An 18339-nucleotide genomic window follows, 5' to 3' on the forward strand; every position below is an offset into this window, starting at 1 on the left:
GTATTGATAAATTCCTTTGATAGAGTAATACCAGCCTTAGGAAACTATGTAGATAATTCCCATCTTCAAGGAAAATTAATTTCTTGAAGATGCACTGCATGCCATATGGTCACAGGGGCTTTTCACTTGATACTGATGCACTGTATAATGAGAAACATGACCAATTTGTACCATAATGTGCATACTTTTGTCAGGTTGATGTTTAGTGAAGTTCAGAAAATTTTCTTTTACTTCTAACACTAAGATCATTGTTGATCACCATCTTAATAGGGAGGCAGAATATTACTCATTTATTGCAACTGCTGATATACAGCAATTAACATTTGCTGGTGCAATCTGAGATGATCTGAGGATTACAATGGGCTGTGTTGAAAATATCTATCATGTCCATCAGTTTCTGTGTATGTTGAAATTCATTCTTCCAACAGAGAGAAATTTCTTTTGTTTTTGTTGGTCGGATGAAGATGAACTGCTTCTGTGATCAACATAGTCCAGGTTTCGTCTAAAGTATATACCCAGGGTTGCCACCAGTTCTGTAGGGATGTCCCATATTTCAGACAGAAATGACATGCCCTTATTACCTGTTTTGCTTTATTTCTCAATAACAACATTTAAGAAATAAGTAATTCAGAAAGAAGAAAATTAAAGAAAAATTAAATAAAATGTCCCATATTTTCAAGACATGTCCCTTATTTCATCTGACAAATGGTGGCAACCCTATATATACCCACACTACAACAAATTTTCTTATTAGATTGATAAATATAATTGATATCTTTCCCAAGAAAAAAATTACATATAACCTCAGTATTTTATGACTACTTTACAGAGGCATGTACTCTGAAGAAAGAGCGTGGTCCTTGTCGAGAGTTCACAGTAAAGTGGTTCTTCGATGTAGAATATGGAGGCTGTTCACGTTTCTGGTATGGCGGTTGTGGAGGTAATAATAACCGCTTCAAGTCTCAAGAAGATTGCAAGAATACCTGTGTAGAGCCTCCTGGGAGAGGTAAGAATAAAAACTATCTATAATATGAACAGCTAAAAACTGTATTTATTATACAAGCACATAGTACGTTTTAATGTAATATTATGAAGGTGTCTAATGAATATGTGTGTGTGTGTGTGTGTTTGTTTGTTTTGTACCAGAAATGCCGGCACAACAATTATTGTGTGTTAAATTCACAAAGTATCTCATTTCATGAGAATACCATCGGCTCTTTCTCTGCCAGTGCGGAGCTAATGACATGGGCCGCACCACTTACAGCTACAGCAGGTAGACTACATACCACCCATGCTCAGGTGATCTTGCATTTTATTTGATATCTCCGTCCGACTCGTTGGCTGAACGGTCAGCGTACTGGCCTTCGGTTCAGAGGGTCCCGGGTTCGATTCCGGGCCAGGTCGGGGATTTTAACCTTAATTGGTTAATTCCAATGGCAAGGGGGCTGGGTGTGTGTGTTGTCTTCATCATTTCATCCTCATCACAATACGCAGGTCGCCTACAGGCATCAAATGGAAAGACCTGCACCTGGCGTGCCAAACCCGTCCTGGGATATCCCGGCACTAAAAGCCATACGACATTTCATTTCAGTGTGACATGACTCACAGGCTACGGTTTCCAGCTATATAAGCTGAATACAAATAATATTCAATATCTAGTCTACCATACACAGCAGTACTGTACTGTTCAGCTGTTGGATCAGATAAAAATTTCTGCATAAACTCTTCGTGTTAAAAGACTTAGTATGGTACTTAACTTTCGATGATCGCCTATTGCAAGTGTACACTTACAAGAACTCTTCATGTTTAAAGACTTTGCTAATTTCTCTGCTACTAGAATACTTAAACTTTCTGCGATCATATAGCATGAATTGACATTGGTGTAAATATTTTATGTTTTGGACATAATTGTCTTGTGTTATGTAAGTAATTCCCAATATTGTTTGACAATTTATGTTATGCGTCTTAAATTCAGAATAAATATTACCTTCATTCATCATGAGAGAACTTGTACCTTTTTGAGGCAGTGTTCAAGAGTGTAAATAACTTCTAAGTGTTCAGTTTGTGACCATGTGTAGGAAAATATAAAGACTCATTCCACCTACACATTCTTAGAAGTTAATTTCTTTTGTTTTGGATCTCCAATTTATTTCAAAATCAACATTGGAACTTTATTTATTTTTCACAAAGAAACTCATCTTAGTTGTCGACATCTATGGACTTCAATTTTTCTATGAATTGATTATGAAATTTGCCTAGTGAAACAATTAACTCATTGAGTCTGGTTTTCATTTTAAACATGTACTTTCAACTTCGCACTTCAAACTTACAAATAAGAATGATCCATCATCGAGAGCATCTGTTGAGGGAGCCACAACGGGATACGTAGTTCCATGGTGAGGATATCACTAACTGGGATTCTTGAAGTATATGTCATCCCAGAAAGCTGCTATTTCTTACAAAGGTGATATAAATTAAACACTGGAATAAAATCATAACTTCAAGATTAATGATGATTCTTGAACTCAAACCTATCTTTCTGCCCACTCAAATAGTGTACCACATACACCCTGCATAAACTGTCCATGCTCATTAAGCTAGGCTCAGCTGTGGGCATTTCCTGGTACAGTATGTACTCATATGTATGTATTGCCCCCTTTATTCCCGGTATGCTCAGCTGGAGAGCGAGAGTCCCAAGGGTGGACCGTTTGCTGTCTGGCTTCACTTCCTTTTTAAAGGCAGGAAAGATACAAGGGCTGACAACAATTATAAAAGACATTTAAAACAATAGATTTTGACGTTTATTTATAAACTAGCACTGAATAACACATTTAACAAATATAACAATTAAATCTTGATGGAATTTGAATCAAACTCTTTTCTGCCAGTTTTCTGAGATACAACACCATCTTTCTCCAACCCTTTCGAAGCTGAATTTAACTAAAAATATAACAGATTGACATTAGCCTACTTCTGGTTTAAAGAAACAAAATGAAATTTATGTTGGAAGGAACTCCTCCTAATAATGGTGTAATTATTTACAGGTTGCAAGAAAATTAAATCTCACAGAGCTTCATGGCTCATAAATGATCCTAAGCCATCTTAGGCTATCCTAGATTATCATGTGCTCTCGTGATAACATCTACACTTTCAAAAAGAAATTTTACATTCTCCAAGTAAATTAAATAATTATGGCATCATTATTTTATAAAAATCTTATCAGAAATATTTAACCAAGTCGTCCTACTCGTGGATAAGCTTTAATCACATTATTTCCTCTATCAGGCTTATGTTCCATTGAACTGTACTTTAAAAATATTTGTAATAAAAAATATTATATAACCATGTCTCTATCAGACTTATTTACATTAAATTACATTCTCAGAATTAATTATTTTCATGAAACTTCCTTCAATATTTTACTGAATAATATGTGAAATTGGTTAACTCTCAGTATCTGATGCCTTGAAAAAATAACATTTACAGACTTTACAACTAAGGGAAACTTCGCCCGCATGAGTGAAACAGTACATTCATTGATGTTGGGTACCTTAATGTTGCCTCAACTTAAATTTAAAATAAAATTCACTACAGGTTTAACTTCCAATAAATTAAATCATCTTAAACAACGTTGATGATAACCTGGGCCCAACATGGTGAACATGTGGCCAGGTCAAAGCCACATTTCAAAAATATCACAAATCGATGAAAATCACTACAGCACTCACTCAACATTCACACAAAGACACACAAATATTATTTACATTATTTACATGCAAATTCTAGATTTTGATTATTAGATTTTGATTATTACCATCCGCTCATGAAATCTCAAGATGGCAGTATCAGTCAAAATCCAGTTACGACCCTCACAGAAATGTGATAAAAATATGAGTAATCACTTAGTCAGAGATAATGGAGTTCTCGCAATGTTGGTCATAATAATATCAGCGGTTTACTATTTGGAAGAATTGTCGACTACAAACACGCACATAATCCAGATCGAATGTTAACACCTCAAATTCGTGGTTCATGAGTCACAAAAATGATTATTACTTTGAATCTACACACATCAATTAACACGTGCTCCAACATTTGAAGAAGTCATGTTTCACCAAACACATACTCTCCAAATAAATTCAATGAATTCAATAATTCAATAAATGCATTAAATTCAACAAATGCAATAAATACAACAAATGATCCGTCAGGATTCCGCTGTATTCCAGGCTCATATTCCACTGAATTGAGCACATATCAACATTTTACAATAAGATCAAGTAACATTTAAACTCATGGCCCTTAATCTTCAGTTTAACCTGAGCTGGAATTTTTATTATTATTATCATTATTATTAGTCGTGGTGGATATTATTTCCACATAAATCAGTTTGACAATAAACCAGATGATACTAACATGCATGAAATGCAACAAAATAAGTGAGATGAAATTTACACTGAAATCCAGCGTAATAAATATGCCGTAAGTCTGTCCCAACGGCTTCCACATTTGAAAATAATTTCAGAAAATAATTAACATTTATCGGTGAGGACAATGATTTTTAAATAGCACTGAACTGTTAGTTGGGACATTCAGAATAATAATAGAAGACACACACAGTCTAACTATTCTAATAGAATCCAATAACTCACTCGCTCACAATGTGACAACTGTACAATTACCCATGTGAAAGATGGAATTTAAATCAAATTTAAATTATGCAAATCTAATAGAAATGCTACCACTAATGAATAAGTAAGCATTATTTCTAACAAAGATGAACAGGTAAAAAACATTATAAATTGGTACTGATGAAAGTGGATCTCCGCCGATGTTGGTCATCTGTTTCCGTCGTTATCTCCCCATGTTAGATGTTGCCTACATCTTAGTTCATCATAATAACAGCCAAGTCCAGACCAGAAATATTGTAGGTTTCCTCTTCAGGTAGTAGATGAAACATCATGGCGAAATTCAATGAAAACTTTGCGGTCCTCTTCTTTCTTGGTAAGGTGAAGGCTGAAACTGACACAAAATTTTAGTATGTGTTCCACACACAAACACATCGAATTTTATAGAAGAACAGTACATAACTTAGCCCTCGAAAATCTGCTTGACTCGTTGAATGTTATACTGTTAGAGGGTATCAAAATTAAAATGTTGCAGAGTTCACATATTGCAGTAAGAATGCAAGAGTATAAGGGTTCAATAGTATAAGAGTGTAAGAGAGCGTTTCTTCGTAAACCACGAGTATATAAGCTTTCATCAAGGTGGGTGTGTCTCCATACGCACAACACTCTTCCTTGGCCTTGAAAGTTCCCACTAGGTCATATGATGCAGATGACTGGTCGATTGAAAAATCAATTCTTCGCTCCCGGCTGGCAAAAACCGGTTCCATGCATACAAACACGTCTCCGTAAGACAGAACTGGAAATATCTCACCCACAATAAAATAATAGCCTCTTATTTTAACACACAATAAAATGTTCATTGTAGGTCAAATTTGAAGGGGACAGAGAGAGAGTGAGTGTGTGTGGTTTTTTGTTTTGTTTTTTACTGTAGGTGAAGCTTTATCTGACACTTAATAATTAGGAGGAAAATTCCTCAAGGCAGTATTATTGGACTTTTCTGTTTTCTTATATATATAAATTATGTGAGTAAAGAAGTGGAATCAGACATATGGCTTTTTGTGGATGATGTTATTCTGTATAGAGTAATAAATTATAAGATTATGAGCAACTGCAAAATGAACTCAATGAATTATCCTACATGTGAGAATTAGTATAATGATAAACAGGGTTAAGAGTCAGGCTGTGAGTTTCACAAATAGGAAAAGTCCTCTCAGTTTTAATTACTGCGTCGATGGGGTGAAAGTTCCTTATGAAAATCATTGTAAGTACCTAGATGTAAATATAAGGAAAAATCTTCAATGGGATTGTAAATAAAGGGTACAGATCTTTGCACACACTTATGAGGGTGTTTAGGGGTTGTAGTAAGGATGTAACGGAGCGGGCATATGAGTCTCTGGTAAGACCCCAACAAGAGTACGGTTACAGTACATGCGACCCTCACCGGGATTACTTAATTCGAGAACAGGAAAAAATCCGAAGAAAAGCAGCTCGATTTGTTCTGGGTGATTTCCAACAAAAGAGTAGCATAACAAAAATGTTGAAAAGGTTGGGCTGGGAAGACTTGGAAGAAAGGAGACGAGCTGCTCGACTAAGTGGTGTGTGTATCAAGAGTATTACAAACATGTTTATTAAGACCACCTTTTCAATACAAGTCCTTATAGTTAAGATTTACATAATATTATAAAGTCTTATTTGGTACATGTTTTCCCCTCTTTCAAGGTCATCATCAACCTTGACTCAAACCTTAAAATCATTGGTCAGGATCCTTAACAATCCTTACATGTTAACCAAAATTAAAAATTCTTATTATTTTGTACTTGTATAATACCTTAACTCTTAGAGTGCCGGGGAGCGCGATTGCGCTCTTCTGTACCCTAGCGAAAAGTGCCACGAGCGCGATCGCGCTCCGTGTTGCAGCTGTCTATGTAAGTCGTTATAGTTTGCACATATCTGACAGATGGCAGCTCCAGTCGGCATTACTCTGTAGTAGATACTACATAGTTTCTAAATCTACCACCAGAATCTCTGTGCGACATGTTGTGTTGATATGATTTTTTTCTATTTCAGCTGTTTGGCGCGTACCTGTAGACCGTGTGTTCGTAATAATGGCGACTTGTTCTCGTATTATGTTTGAAATTGACGATTTGGTACAATTTATATTGATTAATTGAGTGATGATCCTGATTATATCGAGTCAGGCGATGATTCAGATGATACTGAGAGTAATAATAATGCCGGTAATGTTTCAGACAATGACGATTGTGGTTAGGTTATCCGACTTACTCGTGTGACAGTGATGCATGAAATTTCCGATAAAGCCGGTAATGATAGTGACGGGAATAATGATGGAATTGACGGAGACAGTAATGACGATGATGACCAGATTCCCGATTTCCGTAAAAATCAGTCCGATCACGACGTGCAATTTTCGCCCTCTACTGCATTCCTTGAGACGCCTGGCCCTAAACTTGCACATCCTCCTGATGCTAGACCAAGTCAGTATTTTAACCCGGTTTTACAAGAACTATTATTCTTAAAACACTGATATTTTACAAACTAGTAAACAATGCATCAGTGTGCACAGGAATACCAAATTTAGGTGAGTACGATCAAAATACTAGGATGTACTGAGATCCAAATTTGAATTTTAAAAATTTCAAAAATTGCATGAAAAAATTTAATTTTTTTACTCAGAAGTATAAACTATTTTCGTGATGTTAATATAATGAGTGAAGAGAGGGATCACTTAGCTACAAGAAAATGTAAACTACAATGAGATATCTTGAAAAGTGAGGATAGGATATGCTTTTATCTTCGTTGCTGCATAATAGGCATTTTCTCTCTGGCATTCTTAGCAACCACGGCAGTAAGGGAGCCGGCACTAACAGGGTTAAAATTGACACAATAAGAACTTCTAAACTTGTGGTTGATACAAATGATTGCTAATGAAAAAACTTGATGATAAAAAAACTTTTCTAAAGTTAAAATTTAGTCACTCCTTTCTTATCTCTTGCGAAGTTTAGAATGTCTATGACTAAAATGGATCTTCAGCTTTTTTACACATGAGCTGCTTGAAAATGTTAGTAGTCTGTTATAGACCACTAATCGCAGAGACATAATTTGAATCTGTGCTGTACAATTGGTTAAGTTGCAGTCAAATTCAATGTTAAAATTACTGTCGTTAAAATATCATGTAAATCTTAACTACAAGAACTTGTATTGTATTGAAAAGGTGGCCTTAATAAACATTTTTGTAATACTCTTGATAAACATTGAATTCAATACAGACCAAACATGAGAATTATCACTTGTAACTAAGTGATATGTTCCGAGCTGTCAGTGGAGAAATGGCGTGGAATGACATTAGTAGACGAATAAGTTTGAGGGGTGTCTTTAAAATAGGAAAGATCATAATATGAAGATAAAGTTGGAATTCAAGAAGACAAATTGGGGCAAATATTCAGTCATAGGAAGGGGAGTTAGGGATTGGAATAACTTATCAAGGGAGATGTTCAATAAATTATGAATTTCTTTTGAATTATTTAAGAAAAGGCTAGGAAAACAACAGACAGGGAAGCTGCCACTTGGGCAACTGCCCTAAATGCAGATCAGGATTGATTGATTGATTGATTGATTGATTGATTGATTGATTGATTGATTGATTGATTGATTGATTGATTGATTTTTCATATATTATGGAAATGTCCTTTCTTTCCTTATTTCATTTTAATCTTAAATGAAATTTAGCTAGAACTGTCTTATTAAGATAGATTTTTAAATTCTAAAATCATTCCAGAAACCATTCTCGAAAACAAAACCTCAAGACCCTACTATTTTTAAGTCTGCTACCTGTTAATGTACGTGTAGTGGTATAAGGTTTATTAATTCAAATCTGTAATTGACTGGATATTATGAGGTATCAATATCATTACTTACTTTCAATTTTAAAAATGGTTTCTTTTTAACAATTGCTTCTAGATTCCTGTTATCTTCCCAAGATTGAAGGCCCTTGTGAAGGTTATTATCCTACATGGTATTATGATGTCGAACGGAAACAGTGTGGCCAGTTTATTTATGGTGGCTGTTTGGGTAACAACAACAAGTTCCAGACCAGAGAAGAATGTGAAGAACTCTGTGTAGTACCAGACACAATTGGTAAGAAATATATGTTTATAGTTACTCAGTCATTTAAAACCAGAACTGCTCAATTTTAATAAAACTAATATTTTTCACTGAAATATCAGGAAATTATTAGTTTAAAAAATGATTTGACAGAACAATAACATTAACTGAAAAAAGGGCATGCTAGAGAAGGCGACATGTGAGCTTGTATGCAGGAGATAGTGGGTTCGAACCCCACTGTTGACAGTCCTTAAGATGGTTTTCTGTGGTTTCCCATTTTGCACACCGGGCAAATGCTGGGGCTTATCTTAATTAAGGCCACGGCTGCTTCCTTCCCACTCCTAGGCCTTTCCTATCCCATCATCACCGTAAGACCTATCTCTGTCATTGCGACATAAAGCAAATTGTAACAAATACTGGAGGTCCCATGGTTATAACAATTGCTTCTAGATTCCTGTTATCTTCCGAAGATTGAAGGCCCTTGTGAAGGCTATTATCCTACATGGTCATGAAAAACTACAAGGTTGTTCTGTATGTTATAAAAATGGATTTTGACCTCAAGTCAGCATTCCTCATAACATTTTTCTTTTCAAAATAAGGTGAAATTTCTAATTGGAAATTTCTATTCTATAGTTAATTTCTAAATGGAAATTTCATTGAAAAATTTGATATTAATTATAGTATGAAAAAATAGAATACAAGTAAATAAGAACATGGGAAATAAGACAATTATAGCTCTAAAAGAAACAATTACAAAATGTTCCCACCCATTCACATGAATCTAATCTCCAAATGAAATGCACAAAATATATACATGCCAAAATGGACAATCCCTCAAATCAAGTCACTTGAATCAAAATACCAAAAAAATTTCCCTGAATCAGTAATCCCAAAAGGCAGAAATCCCCAAAGAATCCAAAACCCCCAAAAAGTACCAATACAAAAACTAACAATTGATTCCATTTCTACACATCCACACGTTTGGAATATGTACATTCAAATTATTCATTCATATGGCAAGTAACAGTCTCACAATAATCCAAGTATATGCCCCAGTGGCAGGAAGTAATGATGATGAAAGCAAGAGTTCCTTGAAAATTTGAAGGACCATATACAAGAGGTTATTAATATTATTAATTTAAAAATTTAAGATGCGCTATCCTAACATTGAGGTATTTGGTGTTTTTTTCTTTTTCTTCTTTTTCAAAATGTTCATTATTGTGCATATATTATTGTTGTTAGTACTAAGAAATCACTCGACAACTCCTATACTGTTGGCATATTTCAAAATATGTAATTGTACAGTCTATGGAAGCTAAATGAATGAATGAATGAATGAATGAATGATAATAGGGGTCTACAGTAAATGCCCAAGTTGGAGTAGATAGAACATGCTATGAAGAGGTAATGGGGCCTTTTGGATATGGGGGAAGGAATGCTGAAGGTGAGAATGTCCTAAATTTCTGTGCCAGAAATAACATGATAATAAAAAACACCTTCTTCAAGAAATAAGACAGCCATAAAATAACCAGATACAGCTAAAACAGTCATTGATTATGTAATAACAGATAGAAAAAGTGGAGAAGGCATGAGAGATGTAAAAGTTATTCTCAGTGAAAGTTTAGACAGCAATCACAGGCTACTAATAGCTGACTTGAACTATAAGGTTGTGCGAGCACCATGTACATAGAAAATACCAAGAATGAAAGGTTGGAAATTTAAAGATGAGGCAAATAAAAAAGCTTTTCAAGATCTAACAATGGAAAAGGTACTGAAGAATGAAACACAAAGTGCACAGGAGGAATGGAACCTGTTCGAAACAATACTAATGAGTTCTGCAGCAGAAGTACCCATGTGGCAAAACAGGAGGAGGAAGAAAGGAGAAAGAGATCAGTTGGTGGAGTGAAAAAGTAAGAGAAGCTATTAAAGACCAAAATATGGCAAAGAAACATAAAAATGTTGAGAAACAAAAACAAATGCAAGGTGTCTTACCACAAGATGACCAAAAAATAGCCGACCTTGAACAAATCTATAGAGATAAATTATTAGTGAAGAGAATTGTGGCGGAAGAGAAGGATAAGATTTGGGAGATGTTCACACAAAAACTAGAGGAGGACTCAAAAGGGAATCGATAGATGATGTATGGAATATTGAAGAGTGGGAGATCAGACAAAAGGATATTAAAGCAATTGAAACAGAGGATGGAATCCTAATCCAGAATATAGAAAACATCAGAGAAGAAATGGGAAACTATTTTGACAAGTTGTTAAATAGCAATGAAGAAGAAGAGCACAAAAACAATGAACCTATCAATCATGGAGAAGAAGAAAGACCTCAGAAACAGAAAATGCCCTGAAGCTTATGAAAGGAGGAAAATCACCAGGAGTAGATGGATTATCTGCAGATATACGGTAATAAAAGTGACAGGCATACAAGGTCTTCAGTGGCTATATTGAACACTAAGAGTAATCTGGAAATAAAATAAGATACCAAATGAATGGAAAAAACGAATTGATCATAGCAGTATTCAAGAAAGGAAGCAGAAGAAAGTATACAAACTACAGAGAAATTACCCTGCTACCACACTGCCTCAAGATATTAGAAAAGATCATAGTGAAGAGATTAAGAACAAGGATAGAACATCAGTTTGTAGAAGAACAACATGGCTTCAAAGGCAACAGAGGAACAATAGACCTAATTTTTGCCATTAGACAACTAATGGAAAAGTACTTGGAAAAAGGGATAATAATAATACTTTATTAATGGTAATACCATTTTACATAACAGAAGAGAAGAATAAACAAAACAAAACACACTAAAAAGAAAGTTCAATGGAGTATAAGTAAAAAAATATGTACAGATATATACACAGGTTATATTAATGAAATTAATGAAATAGATCTGATAGTAGTAATAGTAATTCATAAGATTTAATTGCTATATGAAAACTGTGAAAGTAGTGTACAAATAGGTAATGTGTCCATATTTTCTCAAACTGAAAACGGGACACTTATCAACCGACTTAAAAAAAAGTATTATTTGGTCTATAAGTTAAAGCAAATAGAAAACTATAAGCCTGTTTATCTATTTATTACAAACATAAAGCAAAATTTTTACAATAGGCCTAATGAATACAGAACATTTAAAGCATTACAATTACTATAAAAATCGCATACATTTTACATCATGTTATACAATTAGCCTAGATGACGTATTTTTCTGAAGAATGCTTCAAGTAATTGAAAAACTCAAAGCAACTGTATTTTAGATTGACTTCGGTAAGCAACAATGCTTTCAGCATTCCAACTTTTAATTGTTTCCTTCTGATGTTCATATTTTGTTCATACTTGCAAAAACTCTCTCTACAGGTGCATTAGTACCTGGCAAGGATAACCCAAATACTACAACCTTAGAAAAAGTACTGAATTATAGTTTTTGAGAAGAGAAATACTGAAACATTTCTACCCATCTCAGATGGGCTTCTTTTCCTTCATTATTCCATTGAGTGATTTTGTCTGCAGTAGCAAATTGCTTAACATAAAAAAATTCACTGAAAATAGCATTGTCATCAACATTTGATTCTCCAGATACAATTTTAATCGTAGGTATACATATTTCAACATTATTCCATTTCAGGACATTGTTAAGCAAGATCCATTCAAATTTCTTATATACTTCAAATCTGTCAGTCCAGACTTTTAAGTACTGAATACATGAATCATAGAAACTATTAGCAATTTTTTGGAAATCCTCTACTTTCACCTTACCCTTATCTTGTAGTTCATGCAAAGCACAATTTGCAACATCTGGGATGAAATTGTTCTCCTTTTCCTGAGTCATATTTACTTTCAACATAGAAAGTGCCATGGCTATTTCAACTCCTGTTGTTATTTCCCCTTCTACCTGAAGAACTGCCTGGTGGAAAGTTGTAGCTTGGTTGTGCAGAAAAAGAAGAACAATTTTGACCATTGGGTTTAAAAAAAATTCTTTCATTATCATTCAACATTTTTCCTGACTCAGAAAATATGACCTCAGTCCTTCAAAAATTGCAAGAACTCTTCCAAGTGCTGGCATCAACGCTAACCACCTGGTGTTACTATAACCTAACAATTTCCTGTACTCAATCTCAGCAAAATCGCAGAAATCCTTCAGTGATTCTACTCTAATAGTGTATGAGTGAAAATGGTAATATATTTTGTGAATAACAAGTTCTGCATCGATAGGTAAACAATCAGCAGCAGTCTTATTTGTGTTGTGCACTATACGCGCTGCACATCCAACGCCAAGGATTTCACGATGTAATAACATCCTAAGTTCGGGAAAATATTTCTGGATCCCCACCAAAATTACTATTAGTATTGTCACCACAGAATGCAATTATCTTGTTGTTAAGATTGTTTTTGCAAACACGTCAATCAGATAATCGGTAACAATATCTGCTGTTTCGCCAGGACGTTCATCAATTTCCAAAATTCGTAAACGGACACCCTGTAGTGGTAAAAAGTACCTAACCATAACAGGAAAGATATTTTTCTCCCCATGATTAGAAGCATCTGGAAACACTGTAACAAACCTGACTTCATTCAATTCCTTCTGCAATACTTCATAAGAATGATGTGCAAGTACGTTCACAACAATGGTTTCACACTTTGTACGACTGCAAGAGAATTTCTGTTCAAACCAATTTCTTATTAGTTTCGAAGCACAATCATTTGAGCGAAAGCTATGATTTTCTTCAACCATGTGGTAAGTCCAGGCTCCTTCAATTGCAGCCAAGTGCAGTTCACGGTCTATTGCTGATATTGACCAAAAAAATGAAGTTACACTTTTGGATGACGATGCCGCAATTTCTGCGTTTTTATGCTTCCTTGATTTTAGATGTTGTTCATTATCGCTTTTCCCTCCATGGGACACAGAGAATTCAGTGTTACAAATGGTGCATCAAACATCACAATCACAATCGGTCAGTTTTTTCTTTATGAACATGTACCTACGATAGAAAATAAGTATTTGTTGATCTATACATAATTACTGGGAGTTGAATTGCATTAAATTCGCTATAAATTCTAAGTTAAAAAGGCACTAACCTTTCTTGAAACGCAGTAGTGAACATACATTTTCGTTTCGGCATCTTTAATCCTGCATCATACGACACTCCAACTGCTGTTGTTGAGAGAATTAACCAGGGACTCGCTTCAAGCAAGGAATACAAATGCAGGCAGAGTAGCAGGGTTGCCATATTTGTTGTTGCTCGTAACGAATATTGTCACAGCCTCCTATATTCCCTCTTTACTCTTAGCTAATTTAGTTGTTATGGACATAAAAACAGTTACCTTTCCATACTCGAATTTCAGTATCTATAATGATTTAAAATATTATGTTGACGAAAATAGAGACTAAAATTGAAATTCATTTTCTAAGGAAATGGGACAAAGAGGCGTCCTGACAAAATCTGTAGGGACACCGGGACAATAGGTTGAAAAACGGTACTGTCCTGTTCAAAACGGGACGTCTGGTCACTTTAAAATAGGGAATGGTAGATCTGAATGATTCCAAACAAAGAGAGGTGTTCAACAAGGCAGTGCACTATCTCCACTACTTTTCCTTGCACTCATGGATGTAATCATTAAGGAAATTAATGCTGCAGAACCTGGAAATTTGAATGCCTTAGTGTTTGCAGATGATGTTGCCATTTGGGGAGAAATAGAGCAAGAAGTCCAAAGGAAATTAGATTGCTGGGTCAACAAATTTAAAGAATATAAATTGACTGTGAGTAGGAAGAAAACAGTAGCAATGACATTTAGTAGAACACCCAGCGAATATGATCTCAAACTTCATGGAGAGATAATTGAATGTGTAGAAAGCTTCAGTTATCTTGGAAGTTTTGTATCGAACCAGGGGAGTGCTAAATTGGAAATCCAGAACAGAGACACAAAGGGTTCCACGTTCCTCTATCAGGTACAAAATCTAGTGTGGGACAAAGCAGTTCCCATAAAAGCCAAACAAACAATGTTCAAATCTTACCTCCTGCCAATCATGATATATGGCTTGGAGACCTGTGTGTTATTGAAAAGAGACATAGCAAACTGCAAGTATGTGAAATGAAATTTTTACAATCTGCTATGCAAAAAACAAGAAGAGACAAAATTAAAAATGTGTGCATCAGAAATGACATGCAAATTACCTGTACGATGGAAGAAAGACTACACATTGCATGGCTGAAATGGTCTGGGCATGTGCAAGAGATTAGAACCCTCAGACAATACTTGGAAATGGCAGTACGTGGAAGGGGACCTGTTAGACATGCCAGAAGAAGGTGAATGGACCAATTAAATGCAGACCTTATCGATGAAGGAACAACACTGCAGGATGTGAAAGGAGAGGAACTCTATAATGACAGGAACTGATGGAGGCAAATTGTCCACAAAAGTCCTAGCCGGCCCGCTGGAAGGATACCTAGATGATGATGATGATGATGATGATGATGATGATGATGATGATGATGATGGTAAAAGAGTAAAACTCTTATTGTCACACTGATGGAACTTCAGAAAAAGCAGGCCAATATCAAGTGCTTGGTTGTAGACCTGAGGTTAGGGAGGAAAGTACGTGCGACATTCACAGAAAGAATTCTATGTATTTATTTCTGGAAATATTAATATGAAATAACTATCAATTTTGATGACTTTTTTTCCAAAGAATGCAATAACAAAATTAAATTTATTTTTCAGGGATTCCCAAACCACCTTGAAAAATTTTTACTTATTCACAGAAATGGTTGTGACTACAGGAAAGGATAAGATGACTAGCGTTGGAATTTGACTACTACAAAGAAAGCAACCGTAGACTGACTACATTCACTACAAAAGCTACAACTTTACACTCTAGCTTGAATCTTCAATTACACATTGATTCCACCACCTAATTTAAGTCTGGCAAATTGAAGAAATTGTCAACACATTCATATGACTGCATATTACTGTATAATAAAAGCATAATAAAGCACACATTTTAGAAAATTTTCGGGGTTATTAGTTTTCTGGAATTCGTTATTTGGGAGATATCAGGGAAAGGAATTAAGGAAATCGGATTCAGGGAAATGTCTATTCGGAAGAATAGTTTCAGGTGGTGGTTTGGGAATCCCTGAAAAATAAATTTAATTTTGTTATTGCTTTCTTTGGGAAAAAGTCATTAAAATTGATAGTTAATTCATATTAATATTTCCAGAAATAAATACGTAGAATTGCGGAAGATGCAAGTTTCTGAAAAATACTAGAGTACTGAGAAAAATACGACATTCTTTTCCCTTTCAGATTTCAAATTTGTTCATAATATTTACTACTACAGAAAATCAGGTATTCCTTATTTTGCATACTTTTGATAGCTTGTCTTCCTCATACTAAATTTTACATTCTATTAATGCCTTTGCCTGTTAGTATAACTACATAAATTCAGGCTCAACTGACGGCTAAGATTGTGTTAATTTTCTCTTCTTTATTCTAAATAAACTTACAAACACAATGTTTCCTTAACAGAAACATTCTATAGTTGATTTTTAAAGAACTGTCTATGTTTCCTCAAGTAACCGAAGATGCTTAAATGATGAAAATGTAATAGAACCTACAGGAATAAAATTATAACTATTTTAAACAAAATAACTGTTACTGGCACTTAAGCTATTTTAATTGTAATATGTATTTCAGTTTTTAGTGCAATGTTCTGATCTGATATTTACTCTCTTTCAATGTAATTCAGATGCTTGTGAACAGCCTAAACAAGAAGGTCCGTGCAAAGGAAACTACTCTCGCTGGTACTACAATCAAGAATCTCACATGTGTGAGAGATTTACGTATGGCGGCTGTAAAGGCAATGCTAATAATTTCCTTACAGAATCTGCATGCCATCAGCAATGTTTACAACCAGGAAAGAGTCGTGGTGAGTAAGAGCAAGACTGATTTACACTTGGCATTTGATTGCCTCCACCTAATTTATTTCCTTTACTCTGACTATTGTTTAAAATATCTCATTTCTTCAATGAATACTAACTGAAATCAGTTTGTGCATGAAAATTAATCTTAAAAATAAGCTATCCTCAAAATTTTTGTCAGAGATTTAAAAAAGTATTCAATATTACCACATATTTTCTAATAGCTCTGCAATATTTATTTTCTGATACAAAAGAAAAGGTACTCCCTTCAGACTTTTCTGGCTAAACTAAAGGCTTATGTTTGTGATGTTTCAGAAAGGACATCTATAATGAATTTGATTTACATATATAAATGATAAATTGAACAGCAGATCCTTATATAAGGTGTCCAACGTAATATTAAACAAAACATATATTTATAGCCATCATTCTTTCCACAGAATTGATGGATCTAATAATGAACTGAAAATATCTGTTTACATTACATGCCTTTTAACAGGATGGAGGGAAAAAAATTCATACTAACACTTTTTTATAGGTGTGGATATTCTTTGACAGTTAAAAAAATTAAACCTTCTCCTCCATTAATACTATGCTCTTTAAATAATTTCTGTGCACGAGTGATCAGTCAGGGAAAGAATTAAATAAAGGTAAGATAGAGGGAATGAGATTTCAAAGACATAGACCTAAATGTAATTTTGTATTTCAGTGTATTTTCTTTGTTCTGCACCATTAATTATGTTTCAGCAGTAATGGATATATGTGCTCTTCCGAAGGACATGGGTCCTTGCCCAGGGGCAATTTTACGTTGGCATTTTGATGTAGCGGAGCAGGCTTGCAAACAGTTTGTCTATGGTGGTTGTCAAGGAAATAGCAACAGATTTAAAAGTGAAGAGGAGTGCAAGACAAGGTGCCATGTGACTGACTCTGTGCGAGGTATTCTGCAGTTCTCTGTTGGCTCGGCTCGATCTGTGTCTTCTTTGGGGATGGAGCTCTTTGGTACTCCTCTATCTCTATGGATGTTGGTTCACGTCATTGTAGAATGCTCTTCTCCTATTTTCTGTACATATTCTACCAAAGATTTCAGGGACAGTTTTAAAAAAAGAAATAACAATTCAGAATGCCTGCAGAAATTGGTTAACCTACTTTTGATAAATAATGCTTTTAGGAAGAAACATACACATTCATATTTATATACACTCTTCAGACTTCTTTTCTATTCGCTCAGTTCATCTTCCCTTTTGTCACTACTATCTTCCCTACTCCTGTCATCAACCAAACTCCTTTAACAATGAAATGCATTCAGCTACAGGACTGAAGGTATTCTTTGGTAAACTGCTTCATCTTGTCTCTCTTCTTCCCAGATAGAAAAGTTCACAAATTATTGTTCCACTGACTCCTTATCTGCTTATGTTCATGGTCATGGAGATCCTTATACACCTTCTCAGTCTCACAACTGAATGATTACATCCTTATCATATTTCTAACACTGAGTCTTTCTCATAAGTTTCTCCTATCCCTATCATTACAGTTCCTGTCATCAGACTGTCTTATCCAAATGTTTCTTAAACTGTTAACTTAACACTGCTTGTTCTCTGGTCACCTCTTATGCAGCTGACAGCCTTTTTCTGTGCTCCTTCCATTTCCTTAACCACTGCAAGC

General features: G+C 34.9%; 1 protein-coding gene across 1 annotated transcript in view; it reads left to right on the plus strand.

Moving 5' to 3' along the window:
* Nucleotides 1-18339, plus strand: part of Ppn (Papilin) — a 408909-nt gene that overhangs the window by 295620 nt on the left and 94950 nt on the right. The window contains exons 25-27 of the mRNA XM_068227548.1: nucleotides 830-1006; nucleotides 8607-8783; nucleotides 16506-16685. Of these exons, the coding sequence (XP_068083649.1) occupies nucleotides 830-1006; nucleotides 8607-8783; nucleotides 16506-16685 (534 nt within the window). The remainder of the gene's footprint in view (nucleotides 1-829; nucleotides 1007-8606; nucleotides 8784-16505; nucleotides 16686-18339) is intronic.

This window comes from Anabrus simplex, chromosome 1 (assembly GCF_040414725.1).
Source record: "Anabrus simplex isolate iqAnaSimp1 chromosome 1, ASM4041472v1, whole genome shotgun sequence".
In the NCBI taxonomy this organism is placed as follows: Eukaryota; Metazoa; Arthropoda; class Insecta; order Orthoptera; family Tettigoniidae; genus Anabrus; species Anabrus simplex.